This window comes from Marmota monax, unplaced genomic scaffold, assembly GCF_021218885.2.
Source record: "Marmota monax isolate L192 unplaced genomic scaffold, Marmota_monax_Labrador192_F-V1.1 WCK01_AAM20220418_F8-fsc00008, whole genome shotgun sequence".
NCBI classification, from domain to species: domain Eukaryota; kingdom Metazoa; phylum Chordata; class Mammalia; order Rodentia; family Sciuridae; genus Marmota; species Marmota monax.
In genome coordinates this window covers 17432590-17454482 of record NW_026694432.1, presented here as the reverse complement: position 1 = coordinate 17454482, position 21893 = coordinate 17432590, and the positions used below count along the sequence as shown (strand labels likewise).

Below are 21893 nucleotides of genomic sequence, written 5' to 3'. Positions count from 1 at the left end.
TGGAACTGAGGGCATCCCCAACAGACAAGAGCTCAAGTACAGCTACTGCTTTAGGACGTGCACACGACATCATCCCCACCTTCCAGATGAGAAAACAGGGCACAGGGAAGTGGGGGACAAGCCCAAGACCCCATAACTGGCAAGTGAGGCCAAGATCTTGACCCAGACTGTTAGCAATGACACAATGACACTGGCAATGACAGGTCTAGAGGCTGGGAAGTGTCTGCTGATGACTTAGTCACTGAGGAGCCACACACCAACCTGGGGACACAGATGAAGCCCAGCACCCCAAACCCCTGCCCATGTCCCAAGCAGCTGTCCCACTCCCACCTGGCCTCACCCGGGGACCTTCCCCTACCCTCCTGGTTCTAACAAGGCAACCAAGGGTCTGCCCAGGCTCGGCACACGGTGGGTGCTCACAGCCCCCAGAAGGCTGGCTAACCAGACAGTACAGTAATAACTAGAGCGCCCCTTGCCAGGAGAGCAAGTTCCCGTTACTCTTCTCACTGTCCTTCCAGGGTTGCTGCCACAAGGACCAAATGAGCTGACTCTTCTGAGACAGCCTGGCGTCCAGGAAGCACTGTATAAGTTTTTGCTCTTTACTTTGTCCCCTTTTAACAGTCAGGGAATCTAGGGCTCAGAGAAGTTAAGTAACTTGCCTCAGGTCACACAGCCTAAAAGTGGATGAGCCAAGATTTGAAGAAGGCAGTGTGATGACAGAGCCTTAGCTTTTGGCACTGTGCCTTGCTATCCTCATGGCCTCAGGAGGATTTAATGAGCTGGGCTTTCCAAACACAAGTGCCCTCCCGGCTCAAGACCACCACAGGGCCTGGAACACAACTCCCTGTCCCCCTCCCCCACCTCGAGTCCACCCCCTCCCCACTACAACTTCCTGATTTGCCCTGGAGTCAGGAAGGAGGCCAAAGCACAGCCTGGCTTCTGGGAAAAGCCCAAAGGGTCAATGACCCCCAAAACTCAGAAACTAAAACAACGTTCCCGCAGGAAAGCTTCTGATGGGGAAGAACCGAGTCCTCTCTGGAAGGCTTGGGGAGCTCAGAGGCCTTTTGCTGTAGAAGTCCAGTGTGGTCGGTAGGGTTAGGAGGATCCACAGGCCAGGCAAGAGGTGGGGAGTGTTGGTCCCCACCCTTGGGGACCACCCAAGGGACCTGGCCGTGAGGTCCCACGGGGCCACGCCCCAACCTTGGCTCTGGGCAGGCTGGGCGAGCTGTCGGAGGCCCCTGTGGCTGGTGGCACCCCAGCGCAGCCAGGCCTGGGACCAGGATTTGCACGTGGGTGTCTCCTAGGCCTGTTACCTGGGAATTGACCCTCAGGACAGCGGGGTGGAGGGGAGGGAGCAAGTTGGATTCTTACCTGAGGGACAAGGCTGGGCTGGCCTTGCAGGAGGGGCCAGTGGAGCTGCAGAGACCCCCGCAGGCAGCCCCCGTGTGGGGCAGGTCTGGCCAGGCCTGGAGCAGGAGTTCTGCGTGAGGGCAGAGCAGGGCTCGGGGACCTCGGGGACCTCAGTGGGGTGGGGCCTGGCTCCTGGAACCTGAGCACACAGGCTGGGAGGGGACCACAGGTGGGAAACCGGGAACAGCCTGGGAGGGAGGAGCAGATGAGGAGACCAAGCCGCAGCCGCTCATTCAGCCACTTCGCCTCTGAGCAGAAGCGGAGGAGTCCAGGGGGCCTGGAGGGAGGCCCACCATGTGGGGAGTCCAAGAGGGTCATGTGTGAGTGACTGTGGTAGTGTTCTGGGGCTGCATTCACCACCCCCTGGGGTGGACAGAGCTGTCCCCTGCCACCCCTATCATCTGCCCATTTCACAAGTTAGGAGAGTGAGGCCGGAGGAGGGGGGAGGGTCTGGCCCCAGGTCAGAGCCTGTGGCGGAGCTGGGAGCCCATCCCTGCCCCCTGTCCTCTAGGCCCTCTGCCCACTCCCAGGAGGAGCACCTGCACCAAGACCCCGGCCACTCTCAGGTCAGGTTCAGGGCCAGGCCAGGCTGGGCGGGGCTTGGGTCTCCTGTCCCCTGGCAGGGGAAGAGCACAGGAGGGGGCGGGCGAGGCGGCCTCCACCCGAAGCAGCTCCACGAACGCTCCCCCACCTTCCTGGGAATAAACTGCACATTTAGAGTCATTTTCCTGGAAGAAGAAAAATAAACTTCCTAAAAATATGTGTTCCTTCTCACCTCCTCTCGGGCGGGAGCAGCCCAGCTGCAGAGCCGGGGAGGGGCAGGAGAGCCTGCCCAGCCCCCGCGGCAGGTCACTCTCAGCACTGTCCTCCGGGAGGCCCCCCGCCTTGTTGCTTTTCTGATACTGGGGATTGAACCCAGTGGCATTTTACCACTGAGCTGTAGCCCCAGTCCTTTTGATTTTTTTTATGATTTTGAGACACAACCTCACCGAGTTGCTGAGACTGGCCTCCAACTTGGTGTCCTCCTGCCTCAACCTCCCAAGTAGCTGGGATTCCAGGAGAGGGCCCTGGCCGTCCTGGAGATGACACACGGTGGGGTTAGGGTCTGCTGGTTTGTTTTTAGCATTCTGGGAGAGCAGCACTGCAGCTAGCTTGGAGCAGTGGGTGAGCTGTGGGTGGGCACAGGCCTGGCACTGAGGGAGCTCCCATGCAGGCAGGGGGGCGGGGCGAGAAACACATAGGTGACTGCAATCCAGTGGGATGTCCCTGCTCTGTCCCTTGTCCTGGTCATGTGCATCTGGTAGGCACTTTCCCTGCCTGGATGCGGGGGAGCGGGGTGGGGGAGCCTGGCGTCCCATTCTAGCTCTTGACCAGTGTCTCCCCAAAATGCAGGCGAGGATCACTAACAGCTCAGGACTTAGCTCTAAGTCACTCTTTGCATGAAACCGGGAGACAGGAGACAGAAGCTGTGGCACCTCTGGGGGGCTGAGCTTCCCTGGGATTTGCTGGTGAAGCTTTGTCCAAAGACCTGTGTCCCCAGGGGCTCTGAGGAGCCTGGGGGTCTCCAGGAATCCAGGCCAGCATTGGCGTCCAGGTAGGCAGGCCTCCTCTCCGCTGGAGGGCAGGTGTGGGCTGCAGGCTGTTCTGGGCGCAGCCATGCTCCTGCTGTTGAGTTCTCTCCTGGGGAACAAGTTAACCCAGACCCAGGGTTTAGACAGCCATAGACTAACGCGGGTCGGGAAGCTGGGTGCACCCCAGGTGGTGGCGGTGATCTGGGAAGTGTCTCCTGAGACAGCAGCGAGGGCTTAATCCTGACCAGCAGGACCCATCAGGGCTGCGTGAATGTCCCCCGAGGAAGCAGAGGTTATAAGGTCTTGGGGGACCTAGCCTCAGATGTCACACTCTGCCCCTTCGCAAGGTCCTGCTGTTTCGGTGGTGACACCCAGTCCTGTGGGCAGCGACTTCACAAAGGTGAGAATACCAGGAAGCTTCTTGGGTGACTGACTTCGGCCTTGGAGACTGCACTAGGTATTGCATCTACCTTCTGGTGTCCCAGTTTGAAGGATAAATTTGTCACCCTAGTGAAAATTCAAAGAGCCCCAACAGAGAAAAATCAGAGACAATGATAATAATAACTGCTACCCCCGGCCGTGCGCCTAGCCCTGTGCCAGGGGCCTCCAGTTTACCTTGTAAAGCAGAACTGTTGTTACCCCATTTTACAGATAAGGAAAGAGGAATAAGAAGTCAGGTGACTTACAAAGGTCACACAGGGCCAGCTGGAGATAAAATTTGAAGCCATCAGACTTGAGAAGACTTGGAGGTGTTGGTGGTTTGTGAGTTTTACAAGCCAGTGATGTGGCCGCAGGAGACCTCAGGACCTTGGGCTGCTCTCCCCAGCCCCGCCCATCAACCCCATACCAGCCCTGGGAGAGAGGTAGTCTTGGGCTAAATTAATACCCCTGGTGGCTGCTGGGGAAACTGAGGCCCAGAGAATTCAGAGATGTGCCAGGAGTCACCCAGCAAATCAAAGGCAAAGCTTGGGCCTCTGCCACGTCAGTCACACCTTCCCATTCCCAGCCAGAGGGCTCAGCCCTCTGGGGCAGGAAGGGATGAAGGAGGGGAAAGGCAGATGCCAGAACTCTGGTGACCTCTTCTCCCTGGCGAGATTCCTGACAATGCCTCTGAGCCATCCCAGCCCTGACCCTCGAGCCCAAGGCGTCCTTCATGCTTGCTCTGGGCGGTAGCCCCCTCGTGTGGCTGCATCTGGTAAGTACAGAAAATCTCAGGTTCTCTCCCCCTGGGGGGTGCCTCACCACCCAAGAGAAGGCAGCCACTGTGGCGGCTGGCAGGAGGTTGCCAACAGACATCCATCAACAGAGTCCTGGACTGGGCGTCAGGAGACCACAGGTGAAACCCTCTCCTTGCCACTGACTCACATGGAGCTTGAGTCTCAAGTCCTCACCTGTACAAAGGGCTGAAAGGTCAACTCCGTCTACTCCCCAAGGCTTTCTCAAGGACCAAAGACACCACAATAGTGAAGGTGCTCAGGGTCAAGGACTGTGACCACACAACCGAGGGAAGAATGGCCACTGGAAGGACTCTGAAAGAGACACAGGGACGCAGGTGGTGGCAGTCCCAGACATGGCCTCCTTGGGGCAGACTCCGGGAAGCTCAGGCTGCAGCGACAGGGGCTCTACCCTGGCGAGCGGAGGGGAAACCACAGGCCCGCAGCTGTCTGAGCCCAGGACTTGCTGGAGAAGTCAAAACGTCGTCTCCCATCCATGCCTCTGAACTGGGGGTAATAACCACATTCTCTGCAGGATTGCTGCAAGAACAGTCAGGAGAACACGTGGAAACCCCCCTGGGCACTCAGCAGCTAGTTCCCAATAAATAAATATGGTCTTTCCATAATGACCAAAACCTGTGCACAACCATTGGGCGAGTGAGGTTAGACAGAAAAACGGAGGCACCCATTTCCTACTGAAGTCTGTCTCCCTGGCTTGCAGCTGCTTGTTGAAATTCTAACAAAATGGGTCTGGGTAGCAGATAACATTTATTATTCCAATGTGTTGGGCACTGTTAGAAGTGACCTAATTTAATGCTCACAACCAGCCCTGCACGTAAGTACTACTATTCTCCCACCTTCCAGAGAAACTGGGTCTCAGGCACAGCCAGGGGAAAAGGGCAGTTGGGACCAAACTTCAAATTTAATCCTGGCACTGAAGCTTCCCCAGGCCTCAAAAGGAGGTGGCAGTGAGAACACTTCAACTCTAGATCCCTGCTTGCTACCACTAAAAACAAAACGTTTCACTAAAAGCTGAAAGACCCAAACCAAATCAAAACCTGCTGCAGAACATGCATCAGCAGACGGGGGGAGGGGAGCAGACACCGCGCCAGCGCCTAGGCCACGCCTGTGATGTCAGGTGCTAATGGGTCATTAGTATGAGGACTTGTTTCACCAAAGCTCTGAGGTTTAGCCTGTCTTTTGAGACTCTTGCTTTCCAAAGGTCACAGATAGCAGGCAAATGAACCCATCTGTGGCATGCATGCTATCTGCAGGCCATGAAGGCCCACAGTGGGATGACTTTGGGACCAACCCAGCCACAGGTGCCAAAGCAGGATCAGGTCCTACACAGGAACCCTGCAATGGCCCCAGCTGCCTCCCTGCCACCACCTTTTATCCCTGGATCCCCTGGACCACTTAAGTTCCCTTGACAACAGCCACTCCCTGCAAAGGCCCCACCAAGCTGGTATGACCTCGCAGCTGGCCTTCCTAGCTGAGTCCATCCAAATCTCCAATGCAGACCAAAGCTGTCTCTGGAGCAAGGGTGGGCTCCCTGGGCATGATTGACAGACAGCTTGGTGAGCCTCCTACACTACCAGCAGGAGGAAATTCCTAGGCTGAGGGTAAGAGGAAGAGGCTGGGATGCCAGGTCAGCCTCAGCAGCCCCTACCAACGAGTGGCACAGGGAGCAGAGTCCCAGGCAGATGGCCCATTGGTACTACTAAACCCCAGGGCTCACAAATACCAGAGGCCAGAGAGGAAGAGTGAAGAAAGAAAGAACATCTGGAAAGAATGGATCAGACCACAGGGCACAGATTTTTAAGAGGACAGACTTGGGCCCAAGAAGCAAATGTTATAAGTTACCAAGAGGAGGAAATTGGGCTTCTATGTAGATGATCTTGATTGTGGAAGCGATGGGCAGATTAAACGCAAACAACTTTGAATCAAATTGGGCTCAAGGGCCATCAGCTTGACACTCAGGCCCTACTCCAATTTTCCCCCACAAATAAGCAGAAAGGAGGAAAAGGCTGTCCTGGGGCATTCTATGGGGGTGGTTCAGGCAGGCAGGGAGGGGGTTAAAATTAAGCACAAACCCAGATTCCAAAGTTCTGTATTTTTCAAAATAAAGATCACACATTGTTTAGAGACAATCTACACAAGAGTTACAAAAAATAGTTGCCCAGGCATAAGCATACACAGGTTTGTTAATTATACACATATGGTTACAAGTGTGCTTGCAAAAAAGTTCATTGGAAATATACACAAGGCTCTGGAAATGTACACCGTGTAGTGTTACAATTCTATATTCAAACAAGGAAAATTGACAGTATGTTACATTCACTTACAAGTAGACAAAATGCAAAATACAGTTCATCTTCTGTACAAAAAGGAAGGGTAATTCACACTTTACAAGGTGAAGGGGCTGAGTGTGGGGAAAGCTGGGACAGGGCTGAACTTCTGCACGTCCTTTTGACTTTCACAAAGTAAGCAAAACATTACTTTTTAGGGTAAAAAAAAAATACTAGTGTGAACTGAATCATTTTGAATAACATTTAGAAAGGATCTCGCTACTGTCTGACTAGCTGACAAATAAAACCAAGCTATTTTTTTTCTTTTTAAACATTAACTAGGCTGCATAAAGAACATTTATTCCTTCAAAAGAAAAAAAATTTACTTCTGGTTGAAATTACAATTTACAATATACAACACTATATGCTACGACCATAAAAGGTGAGAATATACACTGAATGCACAGGGCTGGCTAATTCTCTTTTCTTACCAAAAAACGTGTTTATGTTGATTCAAACTTCTCCACATTTACATTACAGGTATACAAATGTACAATTGTACAATCAAAAGTATGTTCGACTACTAGGGTACATTATAGATACAGATTAGACATCAAAACAAGAAAATACTACAAATTTGTATATATGCAAAGTCTACACCAAGTATACACTATATATTTATAGAAGCAAGACCAAAAGCAGAGTTGGATTTTTTTTCTCATGCTAAATAATCAGATTTTGCCTTTCAATGTTAACAGAAAAAAATCCAGTAGGCAGTAAACAGTCGCCCCGCCGGCCGAAGGCCGCTCTGGTGTTCACACCTCCTCCCTGCAGCTCAGACTACACCTTCTTCTCAGCAAAAGTCTCCAAAAAAGAGCAATTTTTAGAAGTCTCATAAACTTAATGTCAAAAACTGAGCTTCAGCAACTCTGAAAGATTTGTTCATTTTATATATATATACATATGTATATGTATATTTTTATAAACAGTGTTAAATGCCAGTTTGGGTTCATTTAACTAAAATTCAAACTTCCCAGGTTTTTTTTTGTTTTGTTTTGTTTTTATTTTTTACTAAAATGAGGAGGTGGGGAAGAGCTATTTGCAAAACTTGCCAGCGAGGCAAATGAGTTAAAAACCTTTTTTTTTCTTTTTTTTTTGAACTTTTTTTTGTTAAACCAACCACCCTGAAAGTTTCCACACGTGAAATATAGATACAACATTGAACAAAATATGTGGCCTCCCATGTACATTGGTTACTTATGTACAAGTATCCTATACACCAGTAAAACAGCAGGGCAATTAGTCAATTAAAAAAAATAATTAGTACATGTTATGTGTAATAAAATTAAATTTACAAAGGCTTTTCCACTTGTGGATTTGATTCCTTTTTGGAGGAGGGAGCAATCCCAGAGCAACCGATTGCCTATTTCAGATTCCACACTAGGACATTTCTGGTTGCTGGTTGGATCTGCCAGGGGGCCAGTGAGGTCAGCGGGAATGGGGAGAGGGGTGCACTGCTCAGATGATACCATTAGGGGGGCCACAGATGGGCCCCAAGTCCACACCATTCTTCATATAGTATTTCTCCAGCTTGGCCAGGATGTGCTTGCCATAGGTGTACTTGCGAAGAGTTGCAATATGGGGCCGGATCTGGGGAGGAAGGACAGCATGTGTTATAATAGGCAGGCCTGAGAAGAGACTGGCTGGCTCCAGAGAGCTCCCATCCATCACCACAGTCCGCACACATGTGCATTTCTGACAGCAACACCCACTGGCCCAGCCAAATCCCCTGAGATCTTGAGAGTAACCCATCCAACCAGTAGGGCACTGGTACAAGGTAGGAGTGCTAGGGAAGTTGGCAGCCATGGGCCACTCAGCACTTCCCCACAAACACACAGGTAAGACCCCTTGGCCCCAGGCTCAGCACCCAGGTCACTTGAACAGTGGGGGTTTTCAGATGTGGGCACCATTAATCCTGAACTCACCACATGACCGTGTCTCTCTAAGATCACAGGAAGTTAATACTGATAAAAATTTAAATGGTAAAGATTATAAGCGAGGATGGCTACCCCATTTTAGTGGTGGGTAGAAAAAAATGGAAGGTACAGGGTGCATCCATGTGTTGGATGGATCAACATCAAGATCAAATGACTGGGGGGCTGGGGATGTGGCTCAAGTGGTAGCGCGCTCGCCTGGCATGCGTGCGGCCCGGGTTCGATCCTCAGCACCACATACAAACAAAGATGTTGTGTCCGCCGAAAAACTAAAAAATAAATATTAAAATTCTCTCTCTCTCTTAAAAAAAAAAAAAAGAAAAAGAAAAAGAAAAAAAAAAGATCAAATGACTGGCACAGGTATTTGAGCCCAAACTGCCAGGATCCCCCCAAAAGTCCATTTGTTCCCCATTGTGCTCTCCCAGCACCCTGAGGCACTGGGCTCACCCTCGCCCTCTATGACCCAGGTGCCTGTTCAACTCAGAAGCTTTCTCCTGCTCTTTTCCCTGAGCTCATCCAGCTCCCCAAGTCCTGAGCATCTCTGATAAGCAGAGGGCTACTTCTCCATTAGGGGGGCCACAGATGGGCCCCGTTATTCTACACACTTCAGCAGTGTTCACTACCCTTTGCTCAACCCTCAATCTTTCCACACAAACATAAAGAACCATGGTTTATCAACCCATTTCCGTATCCAAACTCGCCCTAATGTACATAAACACAGGCCCAAAGTGCCAGAGATGATGGGTGTTTTAGAATGAGAGCTCTGAGGGTGATGACCCGGCCTGTTCATTTGTGTTCTCAAATGAACCAAGGGTCAAGTAGATCTAGAAACCACCGATGAAACTCACATAGGACCCCTGACACAGATCACATAGTTCACTCCCACCTAAGTGCTAGGTGGAAAGCAACTGGTTCCAACCGTGAGGTATGTGGAAGCAAAAACATGCCTACCTCCCTAAACTTGTCTTAAAAAACAATGCAAGGGCTGGGGTTCAGTGGTAGACCATTTGGCTAGCATGAATGAGGCAGTGGGTCTGATCCTCAGCACCACATAAAAATAAAGGTGTTGTGTCCATATTTACAGGGAGGGGGAGATGAGGAGGAAGAGGAGGGAGAGGAGGAAGAGAAAAGGCAGAAGAATGGAATAATGCTACATTTTGTCACTAGAACTTAAGGTTGAGGATCCCATGATTAGGGTAGCTCTACTCCTGAAAACTAGGTGAGATTCAACTCATTTACCTTTATGCCTGGCTGGTGAGTCATGTCTCTTATTAAAAATCTTTAACTCTGCCTTCCAGTAAATAACAACAAGAAGGCACATACATGTGTGCAATCCTGAAGTGCACCGGTCTCTTATTTGGCTTAATAAGAGGTCAAAGATAACCAACCCACTCTCCTCCCAGTGTTCCCCTTTGCTGACAGGGCACCACCTAGTGATAAAAGAGGGAAAGAAGACCCAAGGACCTTCCTTCCTTGACTCCCCCAACCAATCATCTGCAAGACCCTGCTGATTCCAACTCCCCAATTCCGTCTGCTTCTCTTCCATCCCAAAATTGTCACCAGTTACTGGCTTAACTATTTTAACAATCTCCTGTCTAATCTTACCACTCCTCCAAGTTACAGCGCCTGCTCAGCAGCCAGGACACTTATCTGAAACGTACACACATTGCTATCACCACAGTCCTGCTGGACTTTCTAGAATTCTTAAAGTACAGTCATCTCTCTTGCCCCAAGACTTTACCCACCATGTTCCCTTTTCCTGGAAAGGTTTTTCAAATGTTACACATATAGGAGGCCTTGTCTGTACCCATAAATTACAAGAGGCATACTGACATATTTTTATATGCTCCACCCACAATCCTTATTTCCCTGACACTACAACACTAATCTGCACATAATTTGGTGTAGCCATACAATGCTTGTGCAGAGGATGGCCTGCCATAGAGCACACACTTAGTATTTGCTAGAGGAATGAATGGATGGGCTTAAAATCCTTGACATTTCCAACACTCCTATGCCTCCACACATCTCTCTGTGAAACTCGCCTGTCTGAAGAACCCTGGACGCCCCCAGACTTCAACTGTCATTGCCAGCACCAGTGCGGTGGGTGGGTTTGCACAGGAGGTGGAGGGTGTCTGTCTGGCTCAGAACTGAGTCCGTAACAAAGATTCTCATTACCGAACTCTGTTCTCAGTGAGGGCAAGTGGGTCATCATTGCCAGACAGCAGCAACCCCTGCATTGAGAAGGGCTAAGGGTTCAGATCAGAGCACCCTGAGGCTCTGGGCACTGCTTGGCACAAACACAGTTGAGCATGCCCTTCCTGCCAGTGGGCTCAGTTTGCCTCCTGGGCGCTGTGATCTGGGTGGTGCTGGGTGGATCTGCTCTATTCCTGAAGCTGTGGACCTCCTCTTCAGGGGACTTCTCTGTTGGTTCCCCACTTTTCAAAGTTTTGTCTCCACTCCCCTAACTCCTCTCAGTCTTGTCTTCCAGCCTTCCCTGGGGGACACAGTGAAGGGAGAAGGGACCCTCTCACACGTGTTCCTCTGCTTTCCATTGCTCTTCCCCACCAGACCCCACAGCCTGAGGGCAGAGAGGTCTTAGCTGTCTCTGAGCCACCCAGATCAATGTGCCAGGCGTGCAGTGTACTGGGCAGGCAGCTGTTCAGTGAGTGCTGGTGGAATGGGTGAACGGGGAGGGAGGAGACCAGAAAATAAGGCAGGCAGGTTGACTTGTCTAAATTAATAATAAACTGATCTCTTAGGGGTTATGAAGAAAAATATCTCATTAAAAAAAATGAGCTTATGGGGCTGGGATTGAGGCTCAGCGGTAGAGCGCTTGCCTAGCATGTGCAAGGCCCTAGGTTCGGATCCTCAGCACCACATAAAAATAAAATAAAGATTAAAAAAAAGGGGGAGGGGGAGCAATGTACTCCTGTAATCACAGAAACTCAGGAGGCTGAGGCAAAAGGATTGCAAGTTTGAGGCCAGCCTGGGCAGTTCAGCAAGACCCTGTCTCAAAACTAAAACACAAAAAGGGCAGGGATGTAGCTTGGTGGTAGAGAGCCCCGGGCATCAGCCCATAGTACCAGGGGCAGATTGATAGAGACAAAAAAGAAATGCAGCACAGGGCACCATCTAGTGGCAGACTCCCCAGGAACACACAAATGTCTTGCACACTTTCTCTCTTGAGTTTCTGGCCAGCCTACCTTATGCATGACAATCTTCCGCTGGCCCGGCTCCGCCACATCAATCATTTTCTGGACCACATAGTTGGCATACTGGTCCTTCATCATGGTATATAAGGCACTGTGGGGACCATCGTTCATGGTGCAGACCTCATCGATGAGCACAGCACGCTCTGTACGTGAGGCGTGGGTGACGCACTTCTCCACAACATTGCTGTAATGAGACGAATCCATTGTCAGCTGTCAGAAGAGGATCCCCTCTTAGGTTGTGCTTCTAGCCTCTCCCCTCCCTCAGGATTAGCAGCAAGAGAGATCTCGCATTCGTGGAGAATTAATGTATCCACTGTCTGGCTCTGTAAGAGTCTATGTCTGCCACCTGATGTGTCCAACAGTGAATCATGTCTGAGACTAGGTCTTTCAGGGGTGGGGACCTAAACTTCCATGAGGTGAGGGTAACAAGCCTGGATGAATAAAAAAACAAGTTTATGGGACTGGTTTTGTTAACATCCCAATTGGCTGATTATTATTTCAACATTTATCAATATCACTTGATGTCTATCATCTGCTATTGGCACAGAGCATGATACTTGGCAGAAACTGTAGTCTTGCTGAAGGAACCCACAAGGCAGGGCCATGGCTCTTTTGGTCAACTACCACATGCTGTCTCTCAAGACCCAAAGTTTGTCAATACATCTAAACATTTCACAAATATGTCATATTGAGAAAGGAAAGGAGGGGTGCAGTTCTATTAGCAGTATTCCCGTAACCCACAGGGCTACAGATGCTGACTGAATTACATGCTGCCGCACTGATGGCCGTTTACCATCCCACAGTGACTGTGCACTGCGGCTTGGTGCTGTGACGACACCGTGCAGTGTCATGAGCAATGTCCATGCCGTGTGCTTGCACTGCTGGAGTCGAACCCAATGCCTGGCAGGGAGAATTGGAGGTTTATGTGTGCACATGGTGGTGGTGGTGGGATGCGCTGAAGGCTTCACAAAGTGTTCACAAAGCAGGAAAGAGCTGCTCTAGGTCACAAAACCCTCAAGCAGAAACCAGCATAAAGCTAGTATTCTGTGAGATGGCCACTTCACTGTAGGTTGGAAATTGCCAATGACTCACAGGTGGCTACTTTCTAGGGCAGCCTAACTAACAGGTGAGGTCTCACTGAATCTCTCTGCCTTATGTACCAGAGCACACACACTTAGGTGCTGCATTTCTTTTCTCTAGTTTCCACGCTGCAATGTTGTAAGATTTGACAAATTAAAAGGGAACATTAATAAACATCAAGGTTTTTGTATGAGTCCTATTACCTGCCTTGCAATTCACCCTAAAAAAAGGAAAACAAAATATTCTAAAAATAGAAAGAACTATGTTATGTGGGAAACAGGAAATACAGAATCAACTCAGAAGACTGACCACAAGGAAGAGCCATCAATTTTTCTCCAATCTCTGCTACTTACAAGTTAACAAAAACACCTTTGCCAACCTGGGAAAAACAATCTCACTGCATTCTTAAGCCCGCACACTTTGAAGCTGGAGAAGAGATTCTGAGAACACTAAGGCCTGCGCAGACATGGCCAACTGCCTCTCAGCCAGAAAGAAGCCTGCCTCACGAACATTTCACAATTCCAAAACATTAAGTTACTAAAATGCCCAGTGAAGTAAAGTGTAATACTTTAGAAACACAGTCCCCAGATTTCACTGTGGCTAGTTTCTCGGGGAGTTATATAAGGGACCTCTTATGGTCCATGCTTTGTAGAACTATTTGAGTTTTTAACCTGTATATACAAATAAATAAATAAATAAACATCAACAAGGAGAGAATGACCACTTATTCTTTATCTTAGCTGAAATACTACTTAACCCTCTCTTCTAGAAAACAAGCTTTATAACTGAAAGCACATACCTTGCAAATTTGTGCTGACTCAACACAAGTACATTGCCTCGAATTTCTGCTACAATTTTGCTTTTATCCTCAGGACGACCATGTTCTAATACATGCTGGATTACATAATTTCCATACTGATCCTATTTGAGAAGCAACAATAGAAAGAAAATTTAAGTTAAAAACCAGTTCTGTGGGTTCCCTAATTTCTTGGGATTGAATAAGGGGTGCTATACCACTGAGCCACATCCCCAGCCGTTTTAAATATTTTATTTAGAGACTTGTTATTGTGAGGCTGGCTTTGAACTCATGATCCTTCTGCCTCAGCCTCCGAGCAGCTGGGATTACAGGCATGAGCCACCACTCCGGGCAGGTTCCCTAAGTCTTTAGCACCTATCTTTCTTGTAGCGCCAGGAAGGCTCTAATGAACATAAGAATTTTTTAAATGGACAGGTAATTTTTCCCTGTCATTACAAAATAGGAACACATTATTAGACAATGGAATATTTCTCTCCACATGTTTATGCCCAGAAAGCTCTGGTTAGGTTCTTCATAAATTACTAGATATAGAAAAGTAGGCCTATATCATTTTAGAAGAGGAAGGGAGGGAGTAAAGAGTCATTATTCTTAAACAGAAATGTACAAATTCCTTTACTTTCTAGGCTGGAGGAAAAACTGGAAAGATTCATGTCCAACAAAATAGGCAGGTCTAATTACTTAATAACTGGAAGAAGCAGAAATAGAAAGTAGAAAGCCAAAAAAGAAGAAATCACCTAATCCACTTAGTTCATTGGATAATAATGAGATTGAGACTCTGAGGGATTAAATAGTCTGTCTGAGATAAACAGTCCACCCTAGCTCTCAAAGCTATACCTTCTAGCTATAGGCTTGGCCAGTGCTCATTGCCCAGGTTCAAGACACTAACCACGCTGCTATGAAAACATGCCCAAAAGATTCAAAGAGCATGAATTAAAATACATTAAGCCGGGCACAGTGGCGCACACCCTGAAATCCCAATGGCTATAGAGGCCGAAGGAGAAGGATCACAAGTTCAAAGGCAACCTTAGCAATTTAGCAAGGCCTGACTCAAAATAAAATATAAAGAAAGCTGGGGATGTGACTCAGTGGCTAAGCACCCTGGGTTCAATCACCAGTCCAAAAACAAAAGGACACATCAACCTTTTCTGGAACAGATACTTATGCTAACAACACACACAAGAATGGGGCCTACAGAAGCCCACCAGCGCTTGCTCATTTTATCTACTGGCAACTCCAGTACCTGTACAAGTTGCTCTGTGTGCTGGTGAAGTTCCTCTAGGATAGGGAGGGTCTGGTCAGGGAGACAATGCTCCAGGATTCTCTGAATCACTCGGCAGCCATAAGGGTGCGTGGACAAAGCAAACACCTAGATAAAAAGATACAAAGAAGAAATTCAAAATGGTGCTTGTCACTTTCAATGCTTCAGTAACATTTATATCATTGATATTTAGATTTAACTAAATGGCCTTTAAATTCTCTCTACAAATATAACATTAGCAGCATGTGTCTGTTATATGTAAATAAACCCATTTTTTAATTATTTTATGATTTCATATATATGCATATTCAGAGCTGAAAAGAACTTTTCCAAGGAACCTGGAAGGAACACAGAATTAGTTATCAACAACCAATCCAAAAGACAGGATTAAAAACAGAAAAAGGAAGGCTGAGGGCTGCAGCTCAATGAGAGAATAATTGTCTAGTGTGCGCACAGTACTGGGTTCAATTCACAGCATCACCAAAATAATAATAATAATAATAATAATAATTATTATTATTATTATTATTATTATTATTAAAAGAAAGGAAGAAAAAGGAAAGGGGGGAACCAACCAACCACCCCCCCAAAAAAAAAAAAAAAAACAGAAAAAGGGGTAGGATCCAGTCCTGAATGCTTTCACATAAACACACCAACTACATACAATCATCTGAGTTTAACTGGTGTGTTTTGCTGGGTTTGAAGAATTAGGAAAGCACAGGTGCTATAGATCCAGAACACCCAATCTTGTTTTGTTTTTGGTAGTGCCGTGGATTGAACCCAGGGCCTTGTGCCTGTTAGGCAAGCACTCTACCAACTGAGCTATATCCCCAGGCCTCCTAGAACACCCAATCTTGATTCGCCCCTTCTTAGCTAAATGACATGCAGCCCACATCAGTAATCAGGAAGAATAATGAGAGTAGTAAAAGCAGTAACAACTATCGCTTACTGAATACTTACTTACAAAGAGTCAGTTGCTGCACTAAATACTTTATGTATATTATATATGCAGCTTTATTATGCTAACAACTATTACTTAAACAATATACTGTTTAGTTCTGCTTGAGATTCGTTTTTGTTGTTTTGGTTTGGGGTTTTTGGCACTTGAGATTGAATCCAGGGGTATTTTACCACTGAGCTACATTATTTTTAAAAATTATTTTAATTTCGAGAGGTCTTGCTAAGTAGCTGAGGCTGACCTTGAACTTGGCATCCTCAAGCTTCACCCTCCTGAGCTGCTGGGATTAGACAGGTGTACCACTGTACCTGAATTGAGTTCATCTTTCTAAAATGCCACATACTTATAGTCTGGATCAACATTTCAAAATAATGTTTCCAATATTCACTTCCAAGACTGGATATTTCTGCAGTGTATTTTGTGTAGGTGACTATGAGATTTTAAAGTCAAAATGCCTAGCTTATAGACATCTGCATTGTTTAGCCTTTTCCTACTAGGGGAATACTACTGTTTTAAAAAGGTAGTGGGGGAATACCATGTACAGAGAGGAACCTAGGCCAAGAGTACCAGATTATAAGAAATACAAACGTTAGAATTTGAATACTATATTGTGTCCTAAAATGGTGCAAATATAAATTTTTACCAGAACTATGTTGGACCCCACATTCCTACCAGCACAAAGGAAATGACAGGTGGGAAAAATCATTTAGGTATTTTCCTCATTACTGATGGAATTGACCACTACTTTTCTTTTTCCGTGTTTTGTTTTGTTTGGTACCAAGGATTGAACTCAGGGGCATTCAACCACTGAGCCACTTATGTATACTGGCAATTTGTGTTTCTTATGTGAAATATGTTCAGGGACCAATTTTTCGTTACGCTGTATTATTTTCTAGTTACCAATTCTTTGACAGATTGTTATCCTGAAAACATCCTCTTCCTGAGCTGGGATGCTGCTTAATGGTAGAGTGCTTGCCTGGCATGGGCCAGGCCTTCCCTGAGTTCCCCTGAGGAGGGAAACAAAAAGGAAAAAGACTCTCACTTGGTAGCTTAATTCCTTTACATTTTATTCTGTAGTTTGATAAATATAATACCTTAATTTTAAAGTTAAAAAAATCTACACCCCTCTTTTTTCATTAACTTAATAACTCCCAATAACCCCCTGGGTACTGTTTGCAGACTCACTAACCAACCATGGCAGTTCTCGACAGAACTCAACTCATACTTCAATACAGGCTGAACAGTACACCTCATAATCTATACCTAGATTACCACTGGTTATGATAATCAACTTGGTTTTTCCTGTTTTACCCCCTTTCTTAAAGAGACATTTTGAGGGGTGTGTGAAATGTTCTTTTTCTCCCTGTCTCTTTAAGAAAGGGGTAAAACAAGAAAAACCAAGTTGATTATCATAAAATGAGACCTTTTAAATTATCCTTTTCCACCAAATTAGAAAAATGTGAGGAAGTTTTTTGTTTGTTTTGTTGGTAAAAGAAATTAACAATGACAGCCAATTCAGAGAAAAACCAAGAATTTAACATTGCTTACAAGTAATGCCAAGAACAGACTTCTGACATACAGGTAAAAAGGAAAAATTAGAAATTATCTCTGGTTATGTGGCCAGTTCAAACCAATATGAACTGCATTCCATCCCCTCCAAAAAATCTAGGCAAGTAACAGTTATTTTTCAATTAAAGATATGTTCATGGGCTGGGGACATAGCTCAGTTGGTAGAGTACTTGGCTTGTATGCACAAGGCCCTGGGTTCAATCCCCAGCACACACACAAAAAAAGACATTCATATTGGGCCTGCAAGATTACTTCTGCTAATGACCTACATTTTTAAAAACTGATGAATTTGTTTAAATATCAGAATAATACTTAACAATGTGGGGAAATTCTTCAAACATGAGATTTCATCTTAGCTCCTTCAGCAATGTTTCATTCCAAGGTGAGCAGATATCTACATTAATGATGGAGAGATGGCCCATGACAGTTATTGGAAGGGACCTGGTACCTGACCCGCACTGCACAGCACTGCTTTTCCTGCAGGCTAAGACACACATAGCAAGCTGAGAACATGCCTCAAATCATACCTTGTTCTTTGATGACAATGGAGACACCCATTAATTTATTTCCCTTATTTCTTTCCTAAGTCACTTACCTGCCCCTTAAACGCGTCGATAATAAACTGCAAAGACTGGGGCTGCACACATTCAATGCATTTCTGGACCACGTGATTGCCATTCTGGTCTTTTACACATTTCAGGACGTGGCCATCCAGTTCCCGAACCATCTCGTTCTATTGAAGACAATGGAAGAAAGCACCACCAGAATCACAGCAAGCAAAAACCCAGATGTCCACACTCTTCTTACCAACACCCAAGCACTAAACAGACTCTTAAGACAATGAAGGTGGAACAACTCAACTCTGACAATGTGACAATGTGGCAACAAATGAGGACTCAAGTTCTTCCATGTGTTCACATATTTACCATGCAGTAAAATTCACTACAGCAGTAACCAGTACCACAAAAGGACTTTAACTTAGAAAACCCCTCTTGAAGCTTTAAAAAATGTAGATATCTTCAAATAGAAAGGACTCTATATGAAGTACACTGCATTACTGAATTTCAAACATAATTTATCTACCATAAAATAAAATTTGTTATAGCAGTAACCAGTACCTGGAAAGATCTCAAACTCATTTTTTTTTCCTGACAATCCTAAGTGGTATATTAGTAATAATGACGGTCATTAATCTACAGTTGCCCCTTGGTTAGACAGGCATACTTCTAAGTACTTAACATGCTGCACTAAGTCCAAACAACCCAATGCAATGGGCACTGTGATAGACGAGGAAAAGAAACCATAGACAAAAGACTTGAACAAAATGCAGAACTAAATGGCCAAGATTTAAACTTAGCTCCATTGTGTGTTGGCAAACCAACTATCAATGATATATATCCTGCACAGCTCTTCCACCCATCTAAAGCTATAGACAGAGACAGCAGGATGGTGCACACCTGTAGCCCCAGCCTCTTGGAGGCTGAGGCAAGAAGACTGCTTGAGCCCAGAGGTTCAAGGCCAGCTGGGCAACACAATGAAACCTTCCAATGAGAAATAAGAATGGAAAAGGGTGCGGGGCGGGGGTGGGAAGGAGGAGATATCCTATAAATAGAAAGCAACAGAATCAGAATTTTAGTCTAGACTGTGACTCCAGCATCCAAGATCTATCCATCAGGGCACAGTAACTGTGAAGAGAGCAGGAATGGTAAATTAATGAAGAGTACCCGAATTCAGAAAGTATACACAAAAGCCAGACACTGAGGGTGTATTTGTATTTGTGTGGTGTTGGATGAAGGCTGATAAAAGTGCGGGGGTGACTGGATGGGGTAGGTGTGAGATTGATCGAGACTGACTGATTCTGAGGCCTTCCCAGAAACTTACTGCCTCTGGTCTCAGGAATGGAGGTCAGATGTGTGCACACAGCTGTGCCCTGGACCTGCTGCCTCATTTCATCACTACCTCCAATCTCTGTAACAATTAGCTCTTCTGTGCTGACGCTATTTCTATTAGAAGACTACAGCCACTTTAAAATAGTGCTGTTTTGCAATGTCTTCAATTCTTGAAATGTGAAGTATGTCAAAGCTACTAAGATATAACCTAATTAAAGACCTTTAAGACTACAATGGTAGAGTACAAAGGAAAGAAAGTTTACCAATCAAACGCCACAAGGAGAGTAAATTAGCCAAATGCCAGAATGATGATTATTATAGGAATGATAAATAATGCTTAGGTAAAGGAAAGTTATAAACAAAGGGAAAGGGAAATGGCTCCCGTCAGTATTTATTTGTTACAAGAGGTAAAAATTCAGTTGGCAGTTAATTTCACCTAAAATAATCGACTTGCATCCAGAAATCAGTACATTTTCCACAGCACGCATATGTCAGACTCAGGAAAAGGTACCACAAACAAACACAACCAGAAAGAAATATAAGATAAAGACCACTTCCATAATACAACCATCCAATTAAAAAAGAGAAAAAAAGGTAAAATCTGAAAATGTGGAGATAAAAATCAACAATTTGCCACATTCGTGGTAAAACTTAAACAGGAGAAATGAATAATAAAGAGTCATGCTTTTGCGTTCTTTCAGCAAGTAAGCACTATGATCAAGAAAGAAGAAACCTCATATTTAAATAAACAAGAAAATTAAAGAGGATCCAACTACCTATGAAAATTCTGGGAAAACTAAAATTGACCTATACATAAGAAAACTAAAAATAGCCTCACATCTGTTTATAATTACTTATCAACAGCACTCTATCAATAATGCATCTCTACTGCTGAGCACTGACTGAATGTGCTCGAATTTTGCTGCACATTTCCAACACTCCTGTGCCTCCACACATCTCTCTGTGAAACTCTCCTGTCTGAAGGACCCTGGACGCCCCCAGACTTCAACTGTCATTGCCAGCACCAGTGCAGTGGTGTGGCGTGTGGTGGCCTCGCATGGTGTGGTGTGGTGTGGTTTGGGTGGGTTTGCACAGGAGGTGGAGGGTGTCTGTCTGGCTCAGAATTGAGTCCGTAACAAAAATTCTCATTACCGAACTCTGTTCTCAGTGAGGGCAAGTGGGTCATCATTGCCAGACAGCAGCAACCCCTGCATTGAGAAGGGCTAAGGGTTCAGATCAGAGCACCCTGAGGCTCTGGGCACTGCTTGGCACAAACACAGTTGAGCATGCCCTTCCTGCCCGCGGGCTCAGTTTGCCTCCTGGGCGCTGTGATCTGGGTGGTGCTGGGTGGATCTGCTCTGACTATTCCTGAAGCTGTGGACCTCCTCTTCAGGGGACTTCTCTGTTGGTTCCCCACTTTTCAAAGTTTCGTCTCCACTCCCCTAACTCCTCTCAGTCTTGTCTTCCAGCCTTCCCTGGGGGACACAGTGAAGGGAGAAGGGACCCTCTCACACGTGTTCCTCTGCTTTCCATTGCTCTTCCCCACCAGACCCCACAGCCTGAGGGCAGAGAGGTCTTAGCTGTCTCTGAGCCACCCAGATCAATGTGCCAGGTGTGCAGTGTACTGGGCAGGCAGCTGTTCAGTGAGTGCTGGTGGAATGGGTGAACAGGGAGGAGGGAGAAGAGGAAGGGGTAGGTGAATTGGGTTAAAGTTTGGTCTGCCAGAATGCTCAGTTTATTTTAAGAAAATGAAAACTTACTATTATTTTACCTGCTTCAATTATTATCAAACAAAAACCCAACTGTAAAATTGTATCTACTAAAGGCTAAGTTCTGATCAGAGAAAAGTGTTGGGAATTACTGATTTTTACAAGAAGACACTTGATCCACTATAAATTTCAAAAGGAATTTGCACAATTCATGCTTGCCATGCACTGAAAGGCAGCCATAAGCACTGAAGTAACTAAAGACTGATGTTTTCATAGGGTTCACTGAACATACCACAGAGAAACATCAAACACCAAGAGAAAAGTTAAAGGGGAAACTTACAATTACCTGCTGGTCTGAGGGAATAAATTCAAGAGCTTTCTGGATAACTCGGCAGCCGTACATCTGTAGCGCTAACGACAAGACGTGGCCCCGAATCCGTTCTGCCAAAGCCAGCTTCTGTTCATGGCTGCCAAACTAGACATAATATGTGGGTGAACACCATTACTTAGGTAGAAGAGAAGTAGAGAAAGCAAAGCACTCATTATTTTGTATCAACCACTGACATGATCTCTTTTCACCCTGTTATGTATAATTAACTGAACCTTTTATTTAAAATAAGAGCCTTTATTTCTTTTTTTTTTTAAAGAGAGAGATGGGGAGAGAGAGAGATGGGGGGAGAGAGGGAGAGAGGGAGAGAGGGGGAGAGAGGGGGAGGGAGAGAGAGAGAGAGAGAGAGAGAGAGAATTTTTTAATATTTATTTTTTAGTTTTCGGCGGACACAACATTTTTGTTTGTATGTGGTGCTGAGGATCGAACCTGGGCCGCACGCGTGCCAGGCGAGCACGCTACTGCTTGAGCCACATCCCCAGCCCCGCCTTTATTTCTTAAAGCCTGTAATTCTCAGTCTCTGATCATACGAA

At 46.2% G+C, this 21893-nt stretch overlaps 1 protein-coding gene and 2 non-coding genes across 17 annotated transcripts in view; all 3 read right to left on the bottom strand.

Moving 5' to 3' along the window:
• Nucleotides 1–6289: 6289 nt before the first annotated feature.
• Pum1 (pumilio RNA binding family member 1) overlaps nt 6290–21893 on the bottom strand; it is a 122540-nt gene continuing 106936 nt past the window's right edge. For 10 of the 15 annotated variants that reach the window (XM_058570952.1, XM_046469458.2, XM_058570955.1 and 7 more), the window contains 6 exons: nt 21313–21447; nt 17970–18107; nt 14830–14955; nt 13572–13693; nt 11684–11876; nt 6290–8133 (listed from right to left, as the gene is read on the bottom strand). In XM_058570952.1, the coding sequence (XP_058426935.1) occupies nt 8002–8133; nt 11684–11876; nt 13572–13693; nt 14830–14955; nt 17970–18107; nt 21313–21447 (846 nt within the window). In that variant the 3' untranslated portion in view covers nt 6290–8001. The remainder of the gene's footprint in view (nt 8134–11683; nt 11877–13571; nt 13694–14829; nt 14956–17969; nt 18108–21312; nt 21448–21893) is intronic. The other 5 variants (XM_058570954.1, XM_046469466.2, XM_046469460.2 and 2 more) reach the window with 1 other exon arrangement.
• Nucleotides 10616–10699, bottom strand: LOC124075452 (small nucleolar RNA SNORD103/SNORD85). Its single transcript, XR_006846065.1, has one exon. It is a non-coding gene; the product is annotated as a small nucleolar RNA SNORD103/SNORD85 (small nucleolar RNA).
• On the bottom strand, nt 20376–20459 carry LOC124075453 (small nucleolar RNA SNORD103/SNORD85). Its single transcript, XR_006846066.1, has one exon. It is a non-coding gene; the product is annotated as a small nucleolar RNA SNORD103/SNORD85 (small nucleolar RNA).